We start from the raw sequence: 19,792 nt of genomic DNA, 5'->3' as shown, positions 1-19,792 counted from the left end.
TCCAAAACAGCTTCCAGCACCAGGCTACAAGTCAAGGAAAGTCTAATTCTTACCCTGTTTTCATGGCTTATGTTGATAAAACTTGCCTTTCTGGATCAGGGCCTTCGTCTCTAAAGAGCTGTATTTCTGCAACAGTTGCACAAAAGTACCCCTCAACAACCAAACTGAACCAAACCCAGGGAGAAGACAGGATTCCAGCAGCCTCAGGTTTCACACACCAAAACAGTCCTAAAATGATCCCTTGAGGAATGGTACAAACCTTCAAGATTTACTTAAAACACCAGGGCAGACACAAAGTTTTGCATTGGTTTGCTCTTTAATGAACTCCCACACTCTGACCACTGCACACCCGATGCTCCTGTCAAAGTCAACCACCCCAGCCCCTTTTATCAGGCATTCCTAAACCGTGGCTCCCAAGGAGCACTTGCTACCCAAGGGATTCAAGTGGAATTCCCACCTCAGGGTCATGTACACTGGGGCCTGCTGGGTGATCAAAAGTCAAGAGCCTGGAAGTGAGCAAGCACTGAGCAAACTATCACACACACACACACACACACACAGAGGTTATGCTGGGGTCCAGCTGCATATCCAGACCTGGCTTATCTCCCAGCATATATCAGGAGGGTCACTGTCACTGCCTGCCTTGGCATCATTCCTACAGCTCTTTCTCTTCCCGTTAGGCTAAGACATGTGGATGTGTGTCCTGCTGCACTTCACATGGAGGAAGATGTGATACACAGCCCATGGGATCTGAAAAGGCAGCTGGAATTCCAGAGGTTTTAAGTCTAGGAAATGCAGCTCCAGATGTGGGGGGTAAACTAACTGTTGCAAGCTGCCTTTGAATAGCTGATCCAGATAAGACAAAATCAGAGGCCCTTCCTGCTTCTATTTCACAGTAAAAATCATTCAGCTATCATTATTGCTCTATTTTACTGTTACACTTTCTAGTGAGAGAGAGCAAGAACCTGTCCAGAGAAAGATCCTAGCTCAGATTCTGAAAGAAAATAATCTATCAGTGAATGAATTGCCAAAAACTCATTTATGTAAAAACACGTTCTATTTACAAAGGTCGGTTTGCTCTTCAGGACAAGTAAAAGCACCACTGGAAAACACAAACATACAGAAATGTGTCGGCTTTCAGACATTTACTAATACACTGCTTTGCTTAAACTACTAGAAACATGAAGATACTTGAAATTAAGAGTATGTTCTGCATGCAGTTCGGATAGAAATTACATTACTAGATTTCAGTGTGTCATTTATCATCAGTGCCACACTCTTAGGCTCTTCTAAAAACACCACAGCCTAGCTATTACCTTAGGATCTCAAAAGGAGGACATGGATCTTCATTAGCATGTTATCGATTACTCTTAGCCATTAAACAAAGGACATCCCGATTGTCTTCTCAGCAGGAGAGTCCGCTCTTGTCAAACTTGATGTCCTTTTCCCTGAGGTTCCCTTTAGTGTTTCGCTAGGCATGAAGATTGTTGGCTTGGTATAGTTACAAGTCCTGGCTCAGCACTCTTCCCATTACAAGGCAGAGTTCAGGAATTCAAGGAGCTGTGCACGGTTCCGGTCCCTCTGTAAAGCAGAAAGGCAGAGGCAGTGGTTTAACAGACCTGTTCCGAGTGGAGCAAGGCAGCGTAACGCTGCTTGCTGTGGGGCTTTCACATCTCAAGCAGCACAACTCTGCTTATTATGGGGCTTTCACCTCTCAGCACACTGCACAGCAGGTGCTACCACATTCACAGAGCTGGGTATGAGTAGCTACCACTTTGCTGTGTGTGCCTGGAGAAATGCAAAGGAGTGGGTGCTCAAGAGAGATGCTACAGGAGACAAGCTGTCACTGTCACTATTTCATGATGCATTTTCTAACCGTCTCCCTCTGGAGACCCCACTGGGTTGTCATCATGTAGCTCACAGCTTGCTCAGGAGGGGGCTTGCAAGCAGAACCAATGCAATTCTCTGGTGTCTGCGGCAATGTTCACTGTAGGCACAGCAGGTCTTGTGCTTTGGGAAGTACTTGTTGTTTCCTATGCATAAACAGGAGCTTGCAGCGTAAAAGACATGGAACCACAAATTTAGGATCTTTCTGTATACAACAGATGGCCCAAACAGTCAAAACACTTGTTTCCAGTGGTTTTAGGCACAATTTACAAAACAACTATTGAATCTCAAAATACAGTGAAGAATGGATGTTGTTCAGTTCAGCATGTTCATGGCCACGGGCACCAAACAAAAAAGGACCAACACCAAATATCTGATATCAAATACCATAAGGAGCAGGTTACTAGGATAAAGCTGCAAAGCATTCAGCATCATTTAACACAAACTTCAGTGCCACAGAAGGAAGCTAATGTCTTTTTGATCAAATTTAACTTGGAATACTCAGGTCTGCTTTGACAGCTACAGAAAATGCTCCATCCCTGGCAGTGCTCAAGGCCAGGTTGGACGGGGCTTGGAGCAACCTGCTCTAGTGGAAGGTGTCCCTGCCCGTGGCAGGGGTTTGGAAGTGGATGATCTCAAGGTCCTTTCTAACCCAAACCAGTTTGGGATACTATGAATCAGAACCTGCCAAAATGAGTATCTCAGCAAAATAACACTTTTAACACATACTGACTAGTACCAGAACCCCACTGCAGATCACGCTACGGTGTGGAAACTGATGAGAAGAGCAAGCACATTATGTAAGCACTGAGTCCAAACACCTCAATGGCACAAAATTATATTCATGATACCTATTTTCCAGAGTACTTCAGCAAAATCATCTGACTACTCTGAGACAACGCATGAGCATGTGGTCCTAACACTACTGTTGTCTAATTCCTCTCTGAATGATGGCTAATCTCCCATGTATTAGAAAAACACAGTAAAGCAACAATTACCACCACAAAGGACTGGATGAAGATGAGGAAAATGAAAACCAGAGTAAATTAAACCAACAGAGAAAGCCACAAATCAGCTAAACATTCCAGACTGCAATTCTAAGAACCTGCACAAGCATCCTTCAGTTATCTACTCATGCCTCAGTATTCCAAGCCCACTCATAACACAAAACCTGCCAAAACAACGAATTAGAATTCCTCAGATGGCATCATAGCCACATTAAGAGTTACACACAGTTTACAACTCCTAGCTAAGAGCTACGCTTCAACAAAAGACTAGTATTAGAAAGCTATTAAAAGATACAGTATTTTCCTTTAGGGATTTACAGACTATTTTAGCTCTTACCTCTAGGTCCTTCTTAGTCTTCTTTATTCTCATCTTAATTTTCTTTCCAGTTATCATGCTGTAGTTTTCATTCTTCTTTTTGTTTTTAAAGAACTACAATGAGATCACACATCAAAAAGACCTCAGCTTTGCTTTATTCTGTAATGTTGCAAATCTCAAACAAAATTACAGACAAGATTCCTTTGTATTTCCTCATTGTCCCAAACAATAGAGAGAGGTTTCTATCTGTCAGCAGCAAGACTGGTGGTGTTATAAAGATTTTTATGACAGGACAGATTAAGCGTTTAGATGAGAAATATAATGGGACTTCAGACTCGTATGAGCATACCTTGGAAAGTTGGACAGGTCCTGTTTTCTCTTTCTTCTTCTTCTTTTCTTTCTTTTTCTTCATTTTGCTATCTTTTTTCCTTTTCTACAAGTATGAGACATATACTGTTATGCTTACAGACTTACAAGGGCAATAAAAAAAGGATATCCACAAGTAGCTCTCAACACCCCAGCTAGTCAAGACAGCCACTACTGCTTGCCCTTTCCACTGCTGAACAGCTACTAGCTGAAGTGCACAGAAAGTAATGCAGCAGTGTTAGCAGCCATCAGGATCTTGAGAGTCTGACCCATGTTCTGTCTCTTTCAATGTCACCCAAATACACAAAATCACTGAACAGAAGGCCCTAATGAAATGAAAAACTACAGCAGCAAGAATCTATTACTCTCTCACTGACTATAACTTGTTTCTTCTGACAAATTCTGTAATGTTATCCAGATTACCCACTCCTCTTTTCTTCAGAGACTACTCTAAACTCTAGCTGGACCAGCAATGATTGGCAAAAGAACCTTTGTATTATTTCTCCCTTAGTACACAGACAAGTATATGTGAACCTATCAGTTTACCTCCTGTAACCCTAAAAGGATGACTCAGATTTACATAGCCACTGGTTATCAAAAAATGAACTATTTTCTGTTGGTTAATGACTTATTTCTCTCTGGCAACGTTTACCTTTTTGTTGTGTTTTTCCTTTTTCTTTTTCTTTGATTTAGACTTAGGAGAATCTAAAATTAAACAAAAGAAACCCCCGTAAGTTTAGCATTCTGAAAAAGGCATTTGGTTTCACAGATAAAGCATACAGAAATGCACAATCCGAGAAGGAAATGCTCTGATTCAGCTATATGTGTGTGTATATATATATATTAACACTGGCTGAAACTAACCCTGGGAAAAACAAGACACCAACTTACTGCCACTTACTGGTCTAACATGGAAACTGAAAACACCCGATTTACTCTGTGATTACTTGTACCACTGATTACATCAATAGAGACAATACTTCTCTCTCCTCCTCTGCAGCTGTGCTCAACAGACTGCAAATACCGGCTTTCTTATAGGCAGGGATCCTGACTCTTAAAGGAGGCAACAAAAAGTACTGTTGGGGCTGACAAACCATTGAAAAGAGTATCACTGTTCAAGGCGAACAAAGAACTTTTTGTACCTGCCTCAGCTCACCTTCCAACTTCAAGGGGTTTTGGTACATTCGGGAACGCAGAAACTCACCAGTTCTATAAGCCACTAACAGTTTTTACACTGTGACTCATACGTGAGGAAGTTGATTTTGAAGCACCAGCTTTGACTATAGGATCGCAAATCTACAGAGAGTGTGAAACAGCTTCCCAGTCTCCCAACAGACTGCCTCTGTGCTATCAGCTCTGCAGCATCTTTACAACAAATTCCAAACAGAAGAGAACATTACAGGAATATACCAGAGCACAGCCAGACTCAAAAATCAGGAAAACCTAAGGTAAGGCTGCCCAAGCAATCTTCTTCTGGCCTTCTAATGATAAATGCAGCACAAGCATATCTGAAGAAACTATTATTATGGTAATTCTATCTCCATGTTCAGTCTCTTGGTAACAATGGCCTGGACAACATGCCTCCATGGGATGGATGGTATACCTGGCCAGAGGGCTTTCCCAGATGCTTGCCAACATCAAGAAAGGGGCTCAAGAACACTGGGTTTCCTTCCAGGCTCTGAAAATCAGTGCACTGTAGTGAACAGCCACTTGCCCAGTTTTACCCCTTTGCCCACATCTCCTCCAGAGTCATCCTAGCCACGGTTCTCATGACCACAAACACGAGAAAAACCCCTCTAGACTTCAGCACTGAACTGTTGACTTCTTAGGCTGAGCAAAGCCATCTCTTTCCCCTGTTCACTCATTTTCAGTTGCCATCCCTCCCCACCCAGCCTCTCCAACAGCTCCACCTTCCTCCATACTGGGTCCACCCTACCTCCCCAGTTCTAGCAGTGATTTACCTGCATGTCTCCTGTCTGAGGGGTAGTGACAACTACCTCCACCCACCTATCTGTCTTAGCTCAATTACCTCCATCTTTTTCTGTCTAGATGAATAGAATTGTATAAACACACCCTTGTAGGACCTTTTTTCCTTGATCATCTGCTCTCCCCTTTAAATGGGAACACAGAGGGAATTTCTAGCTGCAGGTTTAGCAAACCTCTCAGCATGTCCACTGACAACTTGAGCCTAATTCTGAATGACTTTTTTGCCTTAGATACACATGCCTTGACATCTCTCCACAAACTGGAGCAGGGGGCATGGCAAGCATGTTCACAGTCAGTGGCTGACAGGACACTGTAATCATGTTTACAAGTTTTAGAGGGTATCACATGGGATAAAAATCATTCCAGCAGAAAACACCTCCCTCCAATGTGCAAGCTCATAGATTTGAATACTTTCAGGATTTCTTTATGTCAGACTCACTGAATCAAGCCCCTGAAGTAGAACAAATACTATTTCCATGCAGATGTAAATCTGCTTCAAGAGAAGCAGAACTAAGTCTTTGTTAAACACATATATCACAGATACGAGGTCCTGCCAACCTGATGTTAGACTGTCCATCAGGAGAACTCTAGCTCATACGGAGCTCTTCCTGCTCACAGTAAAAAGGATAATATCCTTTTCAGTGTTTAACATGACAAATTGTACTAAAAAATGGCAATTTGGACACTTTACCTGCAGTGACACCAAGTACCCTGAGACAGAACATGAAGGCAATGCAGTCCTGATACAACCAGTAACGTGTCATAAGTTATAGCCATAGAAAAACCTGCACTTACTCCCAGATAGTATCTACCCCAGGTTCTCTAAGTAAGCAGCAGCTTAGTATGGAAAGTCTTAATCCTGCATGTGTGTTCCCACTGAACTTGGTCGCTGGTTTTAACACACCTCACACGAGTCCTCCAAGTGAAACACTTGAAATGTTAAGACCAAAGTAAGACTAAAGCCAAAAACCCAACTCAGGTGCAGACAGATGGGTGAAGCAGAAAGAGATCCGTGTTTTGAAAGCGTAACAAACACAGTTTTAAACCTATATGGCACACTGTTACAAGGGAACACTTCTCTGAATGACAGTTCCTACTCTGAAGTTAACACGAGAACATTGCAGAGGATGTGTAAAGAGGGACCTTCACACAGCAATAGGAAAGGGTTAAGAGAGAAGCCCCCTGGACACGCAGCACTGGTATTCCACATTGCTCTTTTGTGGTGCTTCAACCACACTTGAAATAAGCTTTTAACCATTTCCAGGAGCGCTGTCAACACCGCTGAACACGGTGTGCATGCAGGGACATAGCTCACCTCTGCTACTTGAAGATGACCTCGATGATGAGCGTGATGAGGAGGAAGAAGTGGATGTAGTGCTAGAAGCCGATGTGGATGAAATGGACGATGATCTGCTTCTACTGCGCTTTCGTTTCCTTTTTTCTTTTCCTTAGGATAACAGAAGGCAACAGTGACAAGCATCCCAGCAACTGTGCGACTCTTCACAGAATATAAAACATGATGAGCCCCTCTTTCAAGGGGTTTTGCTCCCCTCTTCCAGTGTGACATAGTCTATTCCCGTATCAGCAAGTGGCAGTGTTCAGTATCAGGGTCACACGCAGTGACTGATAAAGGGTCAACACACATAACAGCGCAGCATAGAAACAGGTCAGCAGTGCCTACCTCGGCCTTTCAGCCCTTCTTCTGCCGTTGCACAGCACGTTCTACTCTTTTCATCCTCGCTGTCACCCATACCTAGTGACGGGCAACAGCACAGTGACCACCACCATTGCCATTGCCATTGCCGTATGATAGCCGCGGGGGGGGGGGCGCAGGGGGCACACAGCGGAAGCCCGCGCGCCCCTTCAGGGCAGCCCCAGCACCCCCCGCCGCGGCCGCGCCACGTCCAAGCTCCCACCCTGTCCCCCGGGAACTGGAGGCCAAGCCAGGTTAGTGCCATCAGTGACCGGGCCCCAGCACCCGCGCCTGGTGTCACCGGTGCTCGCAGGGTCCCACCGAGGGAGGAGGAAGCCCGAGGGCCCGGGGCCCGCGTCCCGCCCGCCCCACGCCCGCCCCGCCGGCCGGGCCGCACCCGGGGCACACCGGTTCCCACCGGCTCCCACCTGCTCCCGGCGGCCGAGCCCGGTGGGGCCTCACAGGACGTCCGTGCCCGATTCACCCCGGGACGGAGCCGGCTGCCGCCGTCCGTACCGAGGACCGGCCCAGGCCCCGCTGCCGCCCCGGAAGCGTTGTCGCGGCCCGGCGCCGCTTCCTGCCCGTGGGGGGGTGGGCCTGGGCCTGAGGGCCGGTTCCTGCCCCGGGTTCCGCGTTCCCAGGCGGCTCAGTCCGCGGCCTTGCCCTGCTGGCCGGGCCCCGGGGCTGCAGCACAGCGCTGCCGGCCCGGCCTGCCCTGCCCTCCTCCCGGGGTGTGAGGCCGAGCGCAGTGCGCCCGAGCGGGCGTTGGGGTTGAAGCCGGCCCGCCCTGCCCGGCCAGCACCGCCTCTGCTCGGTGCCCCGCCGCTGGCACAGCCCAGACCTGCGCCCAACTTAAATAACATCCCCTTTTGATCCCAGGGAGTCCTCGGACCTCGTGGGTCTGATCTAGCTTAGCTTGGAATGTACTGAATGTCTGCGTGCTGCTTTACGGTATTCAAGTGTAAACCAAAATCTCTGTGAAGTACATGGGTTCCTAATCTATAGCAGTGTTGGTTGATTGTAAACAAATATCCAGTATTCCACACCCTTCTAAAAAGCCTGATTAAAAGCGTGGAGAAAAGGGACATGAGATGGCAAGAGTGTGATACTAGTCTATACTAACCGCCTTCTGTTTGGTTTGAGTTAAGCGATAGCATTCTTTGTCTGTTGGTGCTTTTCATTTATGAGGTTTGTGTTGAGTCCTGGGGTAAAGGTTAGACTTTGATAAAGGTCAACCCTGTGATTCTCTCCTATGGGAAGGAATATATGCCACAAGCACTCGAGCAGGATGGTAAAATCCTTTATTCTTATGGTAGTTTATGTGCACAGTGATGGCATTTGGCTAGAAAAATGCCTGGATTGTAGCAAGAGATCCAAACAACTACAAAGTGTGCATAAATACATTAGAAATACACTGTGTGTGATGCAGAAATACCCGGCGCTCTTTTGGGCACTCACCCAGTACAATAGGATTAGGAGGCTTGTTGGTGTTTTTCATGCGACATCAAAACCCTTCCCGACAGTCCATGCCACACAACACTGGTTTCCTTGTTAGCAATGGGATGAAATTTAAACTTTGGTTTACAAGTAGTAAAAAAAAAAAAACCAAACCACTGAAAATTTTAACATAAATCTCTCAATTGTTGTAATAAAAAGAACAAATCTGAAGAAGGCTGGCTTTAAAAAAGCCCGTTTCCTCAGCTAACACTATAAAACAGGCAGTGTTCCGGGATGTTGCCATCACCCAGGATGAAGAGTTTGTGCTTCAAAATTGGAAAAGGAATATCCATGGCAAAAACCCATAAACCCAGCTGGGGGTAGAGGAGGGATTGTGGTACAGACCGGTTAAAAGCAAACATGCTTCCAAAACCTATCTAGGAACACACTTAACACCCACATCACTATGCCATCCCCTACTCTATAATAAAGCTCTATAATACTACATAGCTCTTTTCATGCTCCAAACTCTTCACAAACATTTAAATAGCCCTAACGCTTCTGCAGGTGGTATCATTCCCGTTTGATACTGCTGGGGGTGGAGGCAGAGAGGGCTGGGAATTTGCCAGGATACAAACCAAATCTTTTCTGTCTTGCCTCCCTCAACTGTCCAAGTTCTTTATCGCTTTCTTATTTTACACTCAACATACTGGAGAATCCCAGGAAAAAGGGGTGGTGTGTTCATTATTAGTGGTTATCCTGCAAACTGGGCCGCTTTGAAAGGTATGTGCCGAATAGTCAAGTAGTAATTGACATGCCCGAGGCTCAGGATTGATGGCCTAGAATGCCACACCATTTTCAAACCAAGCTTGCTCTTTCTGTAGTGAAGCATTAGGGACACGAGGCCTGATTGTCTCTGTTGTAGGGCCCAAGTGACTCAAAGTCACAGCGGTACAAGGGGAATAAAATCCATTCCTTACCCTGTGTCTGTGGGAACATGGAAAACCCTATGGTGACCCATACAACACCGTACAACATAAAGAACATGTAGATCAACCAGAGATTCCAGATGTGCTAACCCACTGTGAGGTACAGATAACCAACCTGCCCCTGAATTCAAACACATCCATGGCTGAATTACATCTTAGAAACCATGGGGGAAAGTCAAGGCCTAGCAGTAGGATGGCAGGTACAAAATACGCGGTGTTTTGCCTTCCTCTTGCCATCAGTCCCCAAATCATGTTATTTCAGTTATCAACATCCCTCAGAGAAAGGGTGGTTTTGGTTCCGCCACATTTGCTCTCTTGAACTCCCTTCCTCATAGCTTGTAGTCTGTGCCCTGTGTTGGTGTTTATCCTGCCTAGTCTACTGGTACTCAAAGCCCAGCTTGATTTCTTGCTGTCTCTTGACAAGCTCCAGTTTTGCTCTGGCAGTGGACTGCAGGAGCAATGGATAACGCTGTGGTGTTTCACTACCTGGTCTGTGAGAGGTGAGAGGCACAACATTCTGTCACTTGTAACAACAAAATGAGCGAGTGTGCAAAATTACATCCCTCTTGCAGGCACCCAAAAGGCTTTACAAAGGCACGTGTGTTGGTTATCACTCATTCTTCAGTGCCTGCTGGTGGTGTGGTGGGTTTAGTGCATCTCCAATAAACCCCATGCAATGCCTGCATTCCCTTGCAGTATGGAAGGAACCTGGAATAGAAATGAACACCTTCAGACATGCTTCATAGTTATCAGTTGTTACTCAGTGGCTATCTCGCCCTTTAACTAATGCTAGAGCTGCCCAGCCTGTGAGAATGGGGCTCTTACAGCAACCTCACTTCTAAACCATTTCCTCCCTTCTTTCCCAAACGTCTGAATTCCTAGCAGAGGGAAATAGTGCATGTTACATGGGCTTTTTCTAAGCAGATACCCAAAGCTTTTCCTGCCTTTTGGAGAGATGGTAAGCCAGAAAACATCTCTTCTGTGCAGATGGGGGAGCAAAAGTACAGGAGTTGTGCCCCTCTTTGCCCAGCTGGCCAAGGACCCTGCTTCTGGCCATGTCCTGAGAGGTGAGAAGCACCTGCAGCTTCTTTTGACTTCAGTGGGGACTGTAGATATTTAACACCAGTGGAAATCAGTCCCAAGGCACTAGGCAGGAATGGAAAGGACGTAACAAAGCTATTGTGAGCTGGGAGTACTCTATACAGCTGAGATACCAGGCTAGAAAAGTAAGAGGCATTGGCATCTTCCTCTGGGCTTTCTGGAAAACACAGTTACAACAAGAAAAGGTGCAAAAATCCAGGAGATGGGGGGATCAAGGTACTTTGATTCAAACGTGCTGCTGTTGAAATGCTTCCATTTCAGACAGGTGAAATGCAGTTGCATGCATGGGTAAGGCTTCAGTTCTATGTGAATGACAGGAGCCCACAGGCCTGCTTGGGCTCCAGGGAGCTTACTGGAGGAGTTTCATTTCCAAATGCCAGTCTGGTGATGGGAGCCAAGGATTCCCCCTAGCTTGGGCTGAGCCGAGAGTGGATCAAATGCATGTTGCATCAAACTGGACTTCCAGCTGTCTGGAAAATGCAGTCTGGAAAAAAGGGTTATAAAAGGGAAGGAAGTCTGATGCTTTGGCACTTTATTGCCTGTTACGCAGTCCAAAAGCCTCAAAACAGTATCAGTGTCTTGACTAGTGATAATTTAGTATCGCATGGCTGGTGGTCACCAAGAAAACATTCCTTGTTGGTTAAAGCAGTCACACTGACCAGGAGCGCTTTTCACAGCTCCTCCAGATCAGTTAAATCCACAACCACTTTCAGAAAGAGAGTGTCATCTCTGATGTAGGTGTTCTTTGTGTTCTCCAGGACCGCGTGTGGCACGAAGCGTGGGCACCCGGAGGCAATATTCATCTCTCCATCCGGCCTTTTGAAGCTGCTGCTGTTGGGGTCGGCTCGAAAGACTTCCACAATGTGATTTTTTTTCCCACTTTGGTCCAAAAGCATAAGTGTGACTTTTTGCTTGAAAGGCCACAGTAGCAGCGAATCGAACTCCCCTCTCATCACTACAAAGTAAAGGGAGACGTGCGTTCCCTTCCCTGAGCCATCCCCGTTCAGGTAGGCTCTCGCACACAGCCGGTACCCGCAGCGGCTGGTGTAGAAGGGCTGGCTGAATATGGAGAGGACGCGGCCTTCCACTGCTTCCTTCTTCTTCGTCTTGTAGTCTGTGATTTTCCAGATTAATTTCCCATTGTAGCACGTGCCTTCCAAAAGCTTAAAGCGTTCTTCGTTTTTATTGAGCTGTGCTTTGTGAATGTTGATCTGGAGATCGTGTTTGCTGGACTGGCCTTCCAAAACAACTAGGGGAGGAAGAGAGAAATGGTTGGTAAACTAAAACTGGCTGAGCACTGGATACAAAGAGCAACTGGACCCAAGCTATTGCTATCCAGCGGGACTCAGGCAGGCTCAAGAGGGGGTCCATGTGAACCTCATGAGGTTCAACAGGGCCAGGTGCGGGGTCTTACACCCAGGTCAAGACATATCAATACAGGCTGGGAGATGGAGGGATTGAGAGTATCCCTGAGGAGAAAGACTTGGCGGTTCTGGTGGATGAAAGATTGAACATGACCCGGCAGTGTGTGCTTGCAGGCCAGAGGCCAGTTGTATCTTGGGCTGCATTCAAAGGAGCATGGCCAGCAGGTCAAGAGAGGTGATTCTGCCCCTCTACTCTGTAATACTGCATCCAGATCTGGAGTCCTCAGTAGAGGAAAGACATGGACCTGCTGGAGAAGGTCTAGAGGAGGGACAGAGAAATGATCAGAGGGATGGAGCACCTCTCCTGTGAGGAATGGCTGAGAGACCTGGGGTTGTTCAGCCTGGAGAAGAGAAGAATCTGAGAACTTACTGCAGCCTTTCAGTTCTTAAAAGGGGCCTATAAGAAATATGTGGACTTTTGAGCAGGGCCTGTTGTGACAGGACGAGGGGTGATGGGTTTAAACTTAAAGAGGGAGATTCAGGCTGGATGTGAGGAAAAAATTCTTTACAATAAGGATGGTGAAACAGTGGCACAGGCAGCCCAGAGAGGTGCTGGATGCTCCATCCCTGGAGACATTGCAGGCCAGGCTGGATGTGCTTCTGGGCAACCTGATCTAGATGAAGACGCCCGTGCTCATTGCTTCCAACCCAAACTATTCTGTGCTTCTATGATTCCATGAAACTGAACTACTCAAGCCTGAGTAGAGGTTGTGAGCTTGTGTTACTGCAGCTATAAACTTCTTGGAAATGTAATTGCAGCTGGTAATTGAACAAGGAAAACCGGTGACTACAAACCACATTTAATGCCTGAATATGGACAGCATGCTGCCTCCATCACAGGGCACCAGCCTCACCAAGGCCCCTACAGTGCCACAGGAACTCGTGAGCACAAAGCACACACCACTGTGGGTTTGTCTTAGAAAGCAATAAGAAAGCTCTTTCTACTGAAGAGCTGCACTGAGTGACTGTAGCACCAGAGCCTCTACTTAGCCAGTAAATCAGCAAAACCCCCATACCTGTGCAGAACAGGATGGGAAGTCACAACATACCCAAGCGCTGATCGTATGTCTCCATCAGGGCAATCTTCTGTTTTACATTCTCAATCATGTCGAACAGAGGTTGCAAATCTAATTTGCTTTGCTGCTGGTTTGCCATCTGTATTAGCTGTTTCACTTGTGACTCCAAGCGTGCAGATTTATCCAGGTGACTGGCCAGAGCCTTCCCAGTTCATGCCATTGGAAGAGGGTGGGAAGTGAAGACAAGAGGCATCCGTGAGGTCAGCCATTTCATTTAAAACAAGGTAAAGAAGTCTTTAGCATGTCAGCAGTATCAACTATACGATGTGTTCCAAGTGCTCTGCTGGCTTAGGAACATATCCCAGTGCTCCTTCATGATTAATTCAGCACATTTACTGGAGGAGAAGCCATACCTCATTCAGACCCATTCACACTGCATCACTTCACCCAACTGATCATTCACATTTACACCTGGCATCTTTGACACAGAGATCTGACCAGGAGGATTCGTATGGTCTTAAGACAACAAGAAGGGCTTGGGAAGGGTCTGGGAGATCTGTTACTGCCCTGCTATTAATGACAGCTAATACTGGAGAAACATAGTTCAGGATGCAAGAAAGCAACTGCAAACCAGATAAAACCAATGTCTCACCTGTGTGCTTACCATCAAGTTGCTATTTTTACCAAGCAGTTGTGTAAACTGTCTCAGTTCTTTCTCACACTTTTTAATGGCCTCCGCTAGCTGCTGGATTTTAATCTCTTTGCATTCCAGGCTCTTATACAGGTCAGTTATCTATTGGGTGGAAAGAACAGAGTGAAAATGTGAAGGCACACCAAAATGTACAGCAATCAAATTAAGACATATGTGACTATATAGGAGAAAGTGGAAGAGTTTACAATGCAAAGCCTCTAAGGTAGCTCATGGATAAGCACTGGCAAGAACTGAACATGAGGAAATCATGCTCTTTAATAGATCTGTGTGGCAACAGGCGCAGAAAGACTCATACCCCTCATCCCCATCATGATAAGCCATTTGGCTCTGTAGTAGAATAATACATGCACACGTGTATGTGTGTTTCTATGCATGTATATATATTTGTTATTGTTTTTTTCTCTACCAAGGCCCAACCAGTACAAGAGATGAGTCAGTGAAGGATACTAACTCCAAAATCAGGTTGTAGCACTTTGGGGCACTTATTTTTAGCATAAACAAGCAAAAGAGTAAGTTAACCATCAGTTTGGATGCATCCACCTTAGTACGATTGAGTGTTCACTCACTGTCACCTCCTGGGAGCCTCAGAAATGATCTTGAGGGGAAAGTGCTTGCAACTGACTGCACTACTCTGTGCTACTGCTATAGGGTGGCTGACTTGGGCATCTAAATGCTCCTTTTTGGAGCAATCTGACCACTGAAACTTTCAAATGCTTCCTCTCTAAACCTTGTATCCACTGTAAGCAAAGACTGAAATGAAATGAAGTGAGCAATGGCAATGAGCCTCCCACTGTGCTTAGTGGAGAATATATGTGCCTGAGCACAGAGAGGTTTCCATCTAATTGGCTGGCTTGACTAGAAGAGCTTATTCTGACTGCTGAGGTGTGCAGAGATGATAAAAACAGTCTTTTAAAATGTAGCTGAGCTAAACCAGGCAACAAATGCAGAATCATCCTCCAACCAGCCAGGCACCTCTGAGCAGTGCTTGTTAAATCTGACTTACCTGCTCTTCCAACTGGGAGTTCTTGTCTAAGATCTGCAGGATGTGCTCTCTCAGGGCACCGTTCTCATGTTCAGCAAGTTTCCCTCTTTTAACCTTAGTGAGGCAGAGGCGGGAGTGAAAGAACAAGATAATAAGATATGCAGATTGGTGAAGCTGTTAGTAAAATATCCACTGATCAGGCCTTTAAAATGTCTCCTCTGTGCTTTGACAGTGAGGGAATGGCAGACCTGATTCTCAGGATAAAGGTGTATAAACTGGTACCTTTACAAGACAGCCGTACTGCCTATAGGGGCAGTCCACTTCCACCTCAGGACACACAGCATGGTGCTTTTCAGTCTGCAGGTAATGAACAAAGAAACTGGTTAGGGAAGAAACATGAAGTAATTTGCTGCACTGATAAAGCCTGAATGCCTGCAGACAGGGTGAACAAAGGCCAGTGTCATGACACTGATCGTTGGAAGAGGAAAAGGAATGTTCTGAATCAATAAGCAAGCCAGATACTATTCCACGCTGCAGAATGCCAATAGTTTGCAGTAACCAAATAGCTCACTTCTAAGGTGAGCCATATATCCCTTTGAGGACTAAACAAAATGCTTCAAGCACTGAAGTTTAATTGGAACATTGGTTGTTGGAACCACCAATGGGGTCTGCAGCGTTTCAGCTTTCACAAATGTGTGTGTGATGTGCTGAATCACAGTATAGGAAATAACAATAGTACCTCTTTTTTCAGAATGATTTGGGAACAGTTATGGAGACAAGGCACAGGATAATCAGGACAGTCATTTTTCTCATGATTCTGGGGGGAAAAGAAACAAAACAAGGCAATGGGTTGCATTTTTGTAAAGTAATCTACACAAGAGTAAACTATCGGAAGGTAATCCCAGACAATACAGGTGCAAGCCCCATGTGCAAGTATATGCAAGGTGCAAGCTCCACTGTGAGGCTGGTGAGGCACTGGAACAGGCTGCCCAAAGTGGTAAATGCCCCATCCCTGGCAGTGTTCAAGGCCAGGTTGGACAGAGGCTTGGATGACATGGTCTAATGTGAGATGTCCCTGCCTATGGCAGGGGGTTGGAGCTAAGTGATCTTAAGGTCCTTTCCAACCTTAACCGTTTGATGATTTGATATCGTATTATCCTTCATAAGAGAGCAACAGTAACTGGTATTACTTAAAGTACATTTATTATACTTTTGCTTCAGCTACTCAGACAAATTTTGGTTCAGGAGTTAGGTCTCATTGTGATGCTGGCAACTTTTCACTCAACAACATGAAGAGGAAACACCTGCTATGGATTCCCAGGGAATGCTTTCCATTCTTACCTTGATGTTAACCAACACCACATATTTGTTACAGTACTGACACATCTCTTCTCGGAATTTACAGTGCTGGCTCAAGTGCTCTTCCAGGTCTTTCCGAAGAACTTGGTCACAGCATCCATCATTACTGCACGGCACGCTTTCAAACAAACACTGCTGAAGATGCTCCTGCAACGTGCAACAGCAGATTAAACCCCAAAGGATTTCATCACCCCTCCAACAGACCCGCAGAAAGTCAGCAGGTTGGGAACATACAAAACTCCAAATACTCTTTCCTCCATCAACTTTCTTCTCTTCCAACCTCAAAACTAAATCAAATGTGAACATTTGGAGGCTCCTTTGTTTAACTTCCACTTTTCACCCAATTGAAATGCTAAAAAAGGCCCAAATGCACAGGCAGTCTTGGCAGGTTCTCTTGAACCAGCCATTGCATGGTACCTAGGCATACAGAAGGTTTGTAGAGGTGCTGTAGATAAACTAAAGCTACCTAAAGCAAATGGTTCTTATTAAATAACCTAAGGCAAAGCTAGAACAAGCCGTAGTATTCTGAGCTTATCATTTGTTACTTACACTGTGGCTGAGGTATAAGCTTTGTACTTAAACCACGTTGCTACACTAGCTCTGAAGACAATCCCTGGAATTTAGATTTTCATAAATACACAGGGTTTGCATGAAAATCAAAGGTTTCCAGCTTGGATCAAACTAACCTGGTACCGTCCCAGCATGATTTTCGAGTTGCAGTTTGGAATGTTTTTGCAGAACACGTGCAAGTTGAGAACTTCTCTTTTACAGCAGTTGTCTTTGAATACCTGTAAAGGAAGCAAACCAGCCCTCACATGCAGTCACGTGAAAAAGCAAGACATCACAATCAGTCTTTTAAGGACACAAGTGTAGTCTTTGTAACTGTATGTTTCTTGATGATTCATATTGAAAATGGGTACTGAAAATAGAGAGTAACACATATATGGGTTTTCTAATAGGCATAGGGGGTTTTCACCATATAATTATCCACAAATGCTGATCCATCCCACAGCCAGCAGGATTAGTAGCTCAGGAGCTATAAAACCACTGCCTGTATCGAGAATAAAGCAGCTGGAGCTAATGGGCCCCAAAGGGTAGACCAGCTCTGTGCATGCTCCTCCAACACGCACGCAGTGCAGCGTGCCTTTGGGATGGCGATGCTGCTGAGCTATCCGTTCTGCAGGCTCTGGGAAAAAGCTCTGTTCCCTGCTGTGTGTGCAGGAGCAAATTAAGCCCCCAGAGCAAACTCTCAGTCTTATTTGGAGATCTTCCTGTACGGAGCATTCTAAAGCTGCTCACTGGTGTGCTGCTGCTGTCAGAGTTTGCACCAGGTGGAAGATAGCAGATGAAAACCAGAACTCATGTGGATGCTGTGATTGCAGCTTCCTGTCAGGAGGAGGACAGAGGAAGGAGACATATGATTTCACTGGAAAATTCATTCTGGCAGGACCAAGGATGTAGCACACTTTCGAGCCTTGGTGTGGAAATAGGGACAAATGAATCTATTATTTAGTATTATTAATAACAATAATAATAATAAAGACTCAATAGCTTTCAAAATTAGAAGCATGAACTTACCTTTTCCTCTAAAAAGTTACTCACAAGTAAATTAAGTCTGCAGGGTTAAAGAACTATAATGGCAATAGTTAAGGCAGCAAATTATAACCAAGTTAAACCAAAGACAAGATGACACAGTAAGATGGGGCATTGAAAAGGCAAGTCACTAAACTCTCCACTAAACAAGCCCTCTGATGACTAGGGAGGATTTAAAGCTTTGTGAAACTTCAGCACTCCCCTGGAACTACAGAAGTTTAAAATGAAATAGCTTCAGAGCATGAGGTATAAAATGAAGCTTTAGCTTTATACCCACACTTCCTTTCTGGGAGAGCATCACTGAATAGATTGCATCCCTTAGCATCAGTTCAGAGAGCAAAGCTGCTCTGCCCCAAGGTCTAACAGACTAAAAGCCACCTTGTTCTCAGCTGCCTTGCCTTTTCCATGCAGATGTTGGCTGCTGAAGTAAAACTAAAGCCACTTACCTCATGCATTTTTATTGTCTCTTTGTCGACAGGACAGGTGGGTACTGTGCTCAGTTCTCTAGATCAACAGAAGGGTTGTGTTATCCCACAGAAAAACTGATTTCTTTACCCACATTGGACCATGCTGGAATCTGACTCTGGCAGAAGTCAATACTCGATACCATAAAACCCCAAAAAAGGCCTTCAAAATCACTTTAGTCTGGCAACTATGCAGCCAACTTCTGGCCATAGCACTGAGAGGGCATTAAGCTGCAACAGTGGATATATAACAGAAAGCAAAGTTTGTCCTATGAGTGCTAGTAAGATGGGTTTTAGTTAAGAGGACTTTGTCACTCTCTGGCCATCATGTCACATCTGGAAAAAGTCCCATCGTGTGTGTTAAACCCAGTCTTTGCCTGGTGCAAGCCATGCTACACCACTAACAGGAGATCCAATGGCTCCTGTCTCAAAAGGCTTCCAAAAGTCCTACAATAAGAGATGGGAAAACACTTCCTGAGGCAGCGCAAACAGGAGGCAGGGAGAGAAAGCAGCAAACACAAAGCATGTAAAAGGTAAATGGTGACATCCATCCACATAAACTGGCTCCTCTGCTGCCTCCATAGCCAAATCCTGCCCTTGGCTACACCAAGCAGTCCATAAGGCATTCCCAGACAGGCTGTCTCACTTGTACCTGCAGCTCAATGTCTCATTTGTACCTGCAGCTCAATGTCTCATTTGTACCTGCAGCTCAATCCCAAGCAGATGGGTGCCAGCAGCCTTGTGACCTGACTTTGGTATCAGGCAATACTGCCATCAGTTTCAGAACTCCTCTAAAATCAATTCTAGAGAAGCAGATGAAAATAGCTTAATCTAACCACCGGTGCTGACACTGTGAGACATTAATGCCACAGGTTCATCTGAATGGCACGATGCTAGACAGACAGATTGAAACAGCACCTCACAGCGTACAGCTTCAGCTTACAGCAACAACTGCTTTACACTGCCTTCCCTGTGGCTCCCAAAGTACTGTGGTAGGGTCCTTAAAGACACCTTTAAAACACTGAGCACTCAGTTGAGTTCAACAGAGTCTCTCCCCCGACTCCATCAGTGTTGATCAGATCAGTACTGTTACCTGTGGCAGTTATCTATCTGTTACCTATCCCTGCTGATGTGCAGAAGGAATCGAGTTCTTTAGGGGAGGAGGAGCCTGTGGCTGTGGGAGGGGTTTGCACTGACCTCAGAGCCAGGATGCACTGCTGGCAGAAGCGGTGCCCGCAGCCCGTCTGGTGCGGGTTGTGAAGGACCAGGTGGCAGTAGGCGCACTTGTACCGCTCCTCCAAGGCTTCCACAAACCTGTAGTCGGCATCGGGCTGGAAGTCCAGGGAGGCGGCGCTGGAGGAGTTCTGGCGCGTGAGGATGCCCGAGAGAGCAGCGGGTTCATCACAGGCCATGAGAGTTGCACTGGGAGCCAGGCGCAGGAGGAATCCCTTCAGGCATTC

General features: G+C 45.7%; 2 protein-coding genes across 6 annotated transcripts; both read right to left on the bottom strand.

Moving 5' to 3' along the window:
- Window positions 1–1,020: 1,020 nt before the first annotated feature.
- LOC133209627 (ADP-ribosylation factor-like protein 6-interacting protein 4) lies at window positions 1,021–7,826 on the bottom strand. The gene is made up of 7 exons (XM_061348338.1): window positions 7,684–7,826; window positions 7,244–7,315; window positions 6,878–7,009; window positions 4,229–4,281; window positions 3,560–3,643; window positions 3,232–3,324; window positions 1,021–1,581 (listed from the first exon to the last, which is right to left on the bottom strand). Exons 2-7 carry the CDS (start codon window positions 7,311–7,313, stop codon window positions 1,531–1,533), a joined length of 483 nt encoding a protein of 160 aa, XP_061204322.1. The 5' UTR covers window positions 7,314–7,315; window positions 7,684–7,826; the 3' UTR covers window positions 1,021–1,530.
- A 716-nt stretch (window positions 7,827–8,542) lies between these two features.
- Window positions 8,543–19,791, bottom strand: TRAF5 (TNF receptor associated factor 5). Of its 5 annotated transcripts, XR_009724713.1 has the most exons (11): window positions 19,530–19,791; window positions 18,315–18,372; window positions 16,962–17,063; window positions 16,258–16,422; window positions 15,656–15,733; window positions 15,199–15,273; window positions 14,938–15,030; window positions 13,875–14,015; window positions 13,256–13,424; window positions 10,165–12,031; window positions 9,892–9,904 (listed from the first exon to the last, which is right to left on the bottom strand). XR_009724713.1 is itself a non-coding variant. In XM_061348379.1 (10 exons), exons 1-10 carry the CDS (start codon window positions 19,742–19,744, stop codon window positions 11,454–11,456), a joined length of 1,674 nt encoding a protein of 557 aa, XP_061204363.1. In that variant the 5' UTR covers window positions 19,745–19,791; the 3' UTR covers window positions 8,543–11,453. The 5 variants fall into 5 exon arrangements, 4 of the variants coding, with proteins under 4 accessions (XP_061204363.1, XP_061204364.1, XP_061204367.1 ...); XM_061348379.1 differs by having other exon boundaries at window positions 8,543–12,031; XM_061348380.1 differs by having other exon boundaries at window positions 8,543–12,031; window positions 13,887–14,015.
- Between the last annotated feature and the right edge of the window lies 1 nt (window position 19,792).

Source organism: Neopsephotus bourkii, unplaced genomic scaffold (genome assembly GCF_033783945.1).
Source record: "Neopsephotus bourkii isolate Nb327-2 ecotype Australia unplaced genomic scaffold, CSIRO-AGI_Nbou_v1 NB_354, whole genome shotgun sequence".
NCBI lineage: Eukaryota > Metazoa > Chordata > Aves > Psittaciformes > Psittacidae > Neopsephotus > Neopsephotus bourkii.
The sequence above is the reverse complement of the archived record's forward strand: the minus strand, read 5'-3'. Positions and strand labels throughout refer to the sequence as shown.

What these genes read in the sequence shown, in the direction of transcription:
- LOC133209627 (XM_061348338.1), bottom strand. Translation starts at nt 7,313, where the DNA reads ATGGGTGACAGCGAGGATGAAAAGAGTAGAACGTGCTGTGCAACGGCA. An exon ending in GACCTGTCCAACTTTCCAAG is followed by an intron (nt 3,325 to 3,559) that starts GTATGCTCATAC and finishes ATCTCATTGTAG; the next exon opens with TTCTTTAAAAACAAAAAGAA. An exon ending in AGACTAAGAAGGACCTAGAG is followed by an intron (nt 1,582 to 3,231) that starts GTAAGAGCTAAA and finishes TCTGCTTTACAG; the next exon opens with AGGGACCGGAACCGTGCACA.
- TRAF5 (XM_061348379.1), bottom strand. Translation starts at nt 19,744, where the DNA reads ATGGCCTGTGATGAACCCGCTGCTCTCTCGGGCATCCTCACGCGCCAG. An exon ending in AGACAATAAAAATGCATGAG is followed by an intron (nt 17,064 to 18,314) that starts GTAAGTGGCTTT and finishes CTTCCTTTACAG; the next exon opens with GTATTCAAAGACAACTGCTG. An exon ending in ACTCCCAGTTGGAAGAGCAG is followed by an intron (nt 14,016 to 14,937) that starts GTAAGTCAGATT and finishes TCCACCCAATAG; the next exon opens with ATAACTGACCTGTATAAGAG.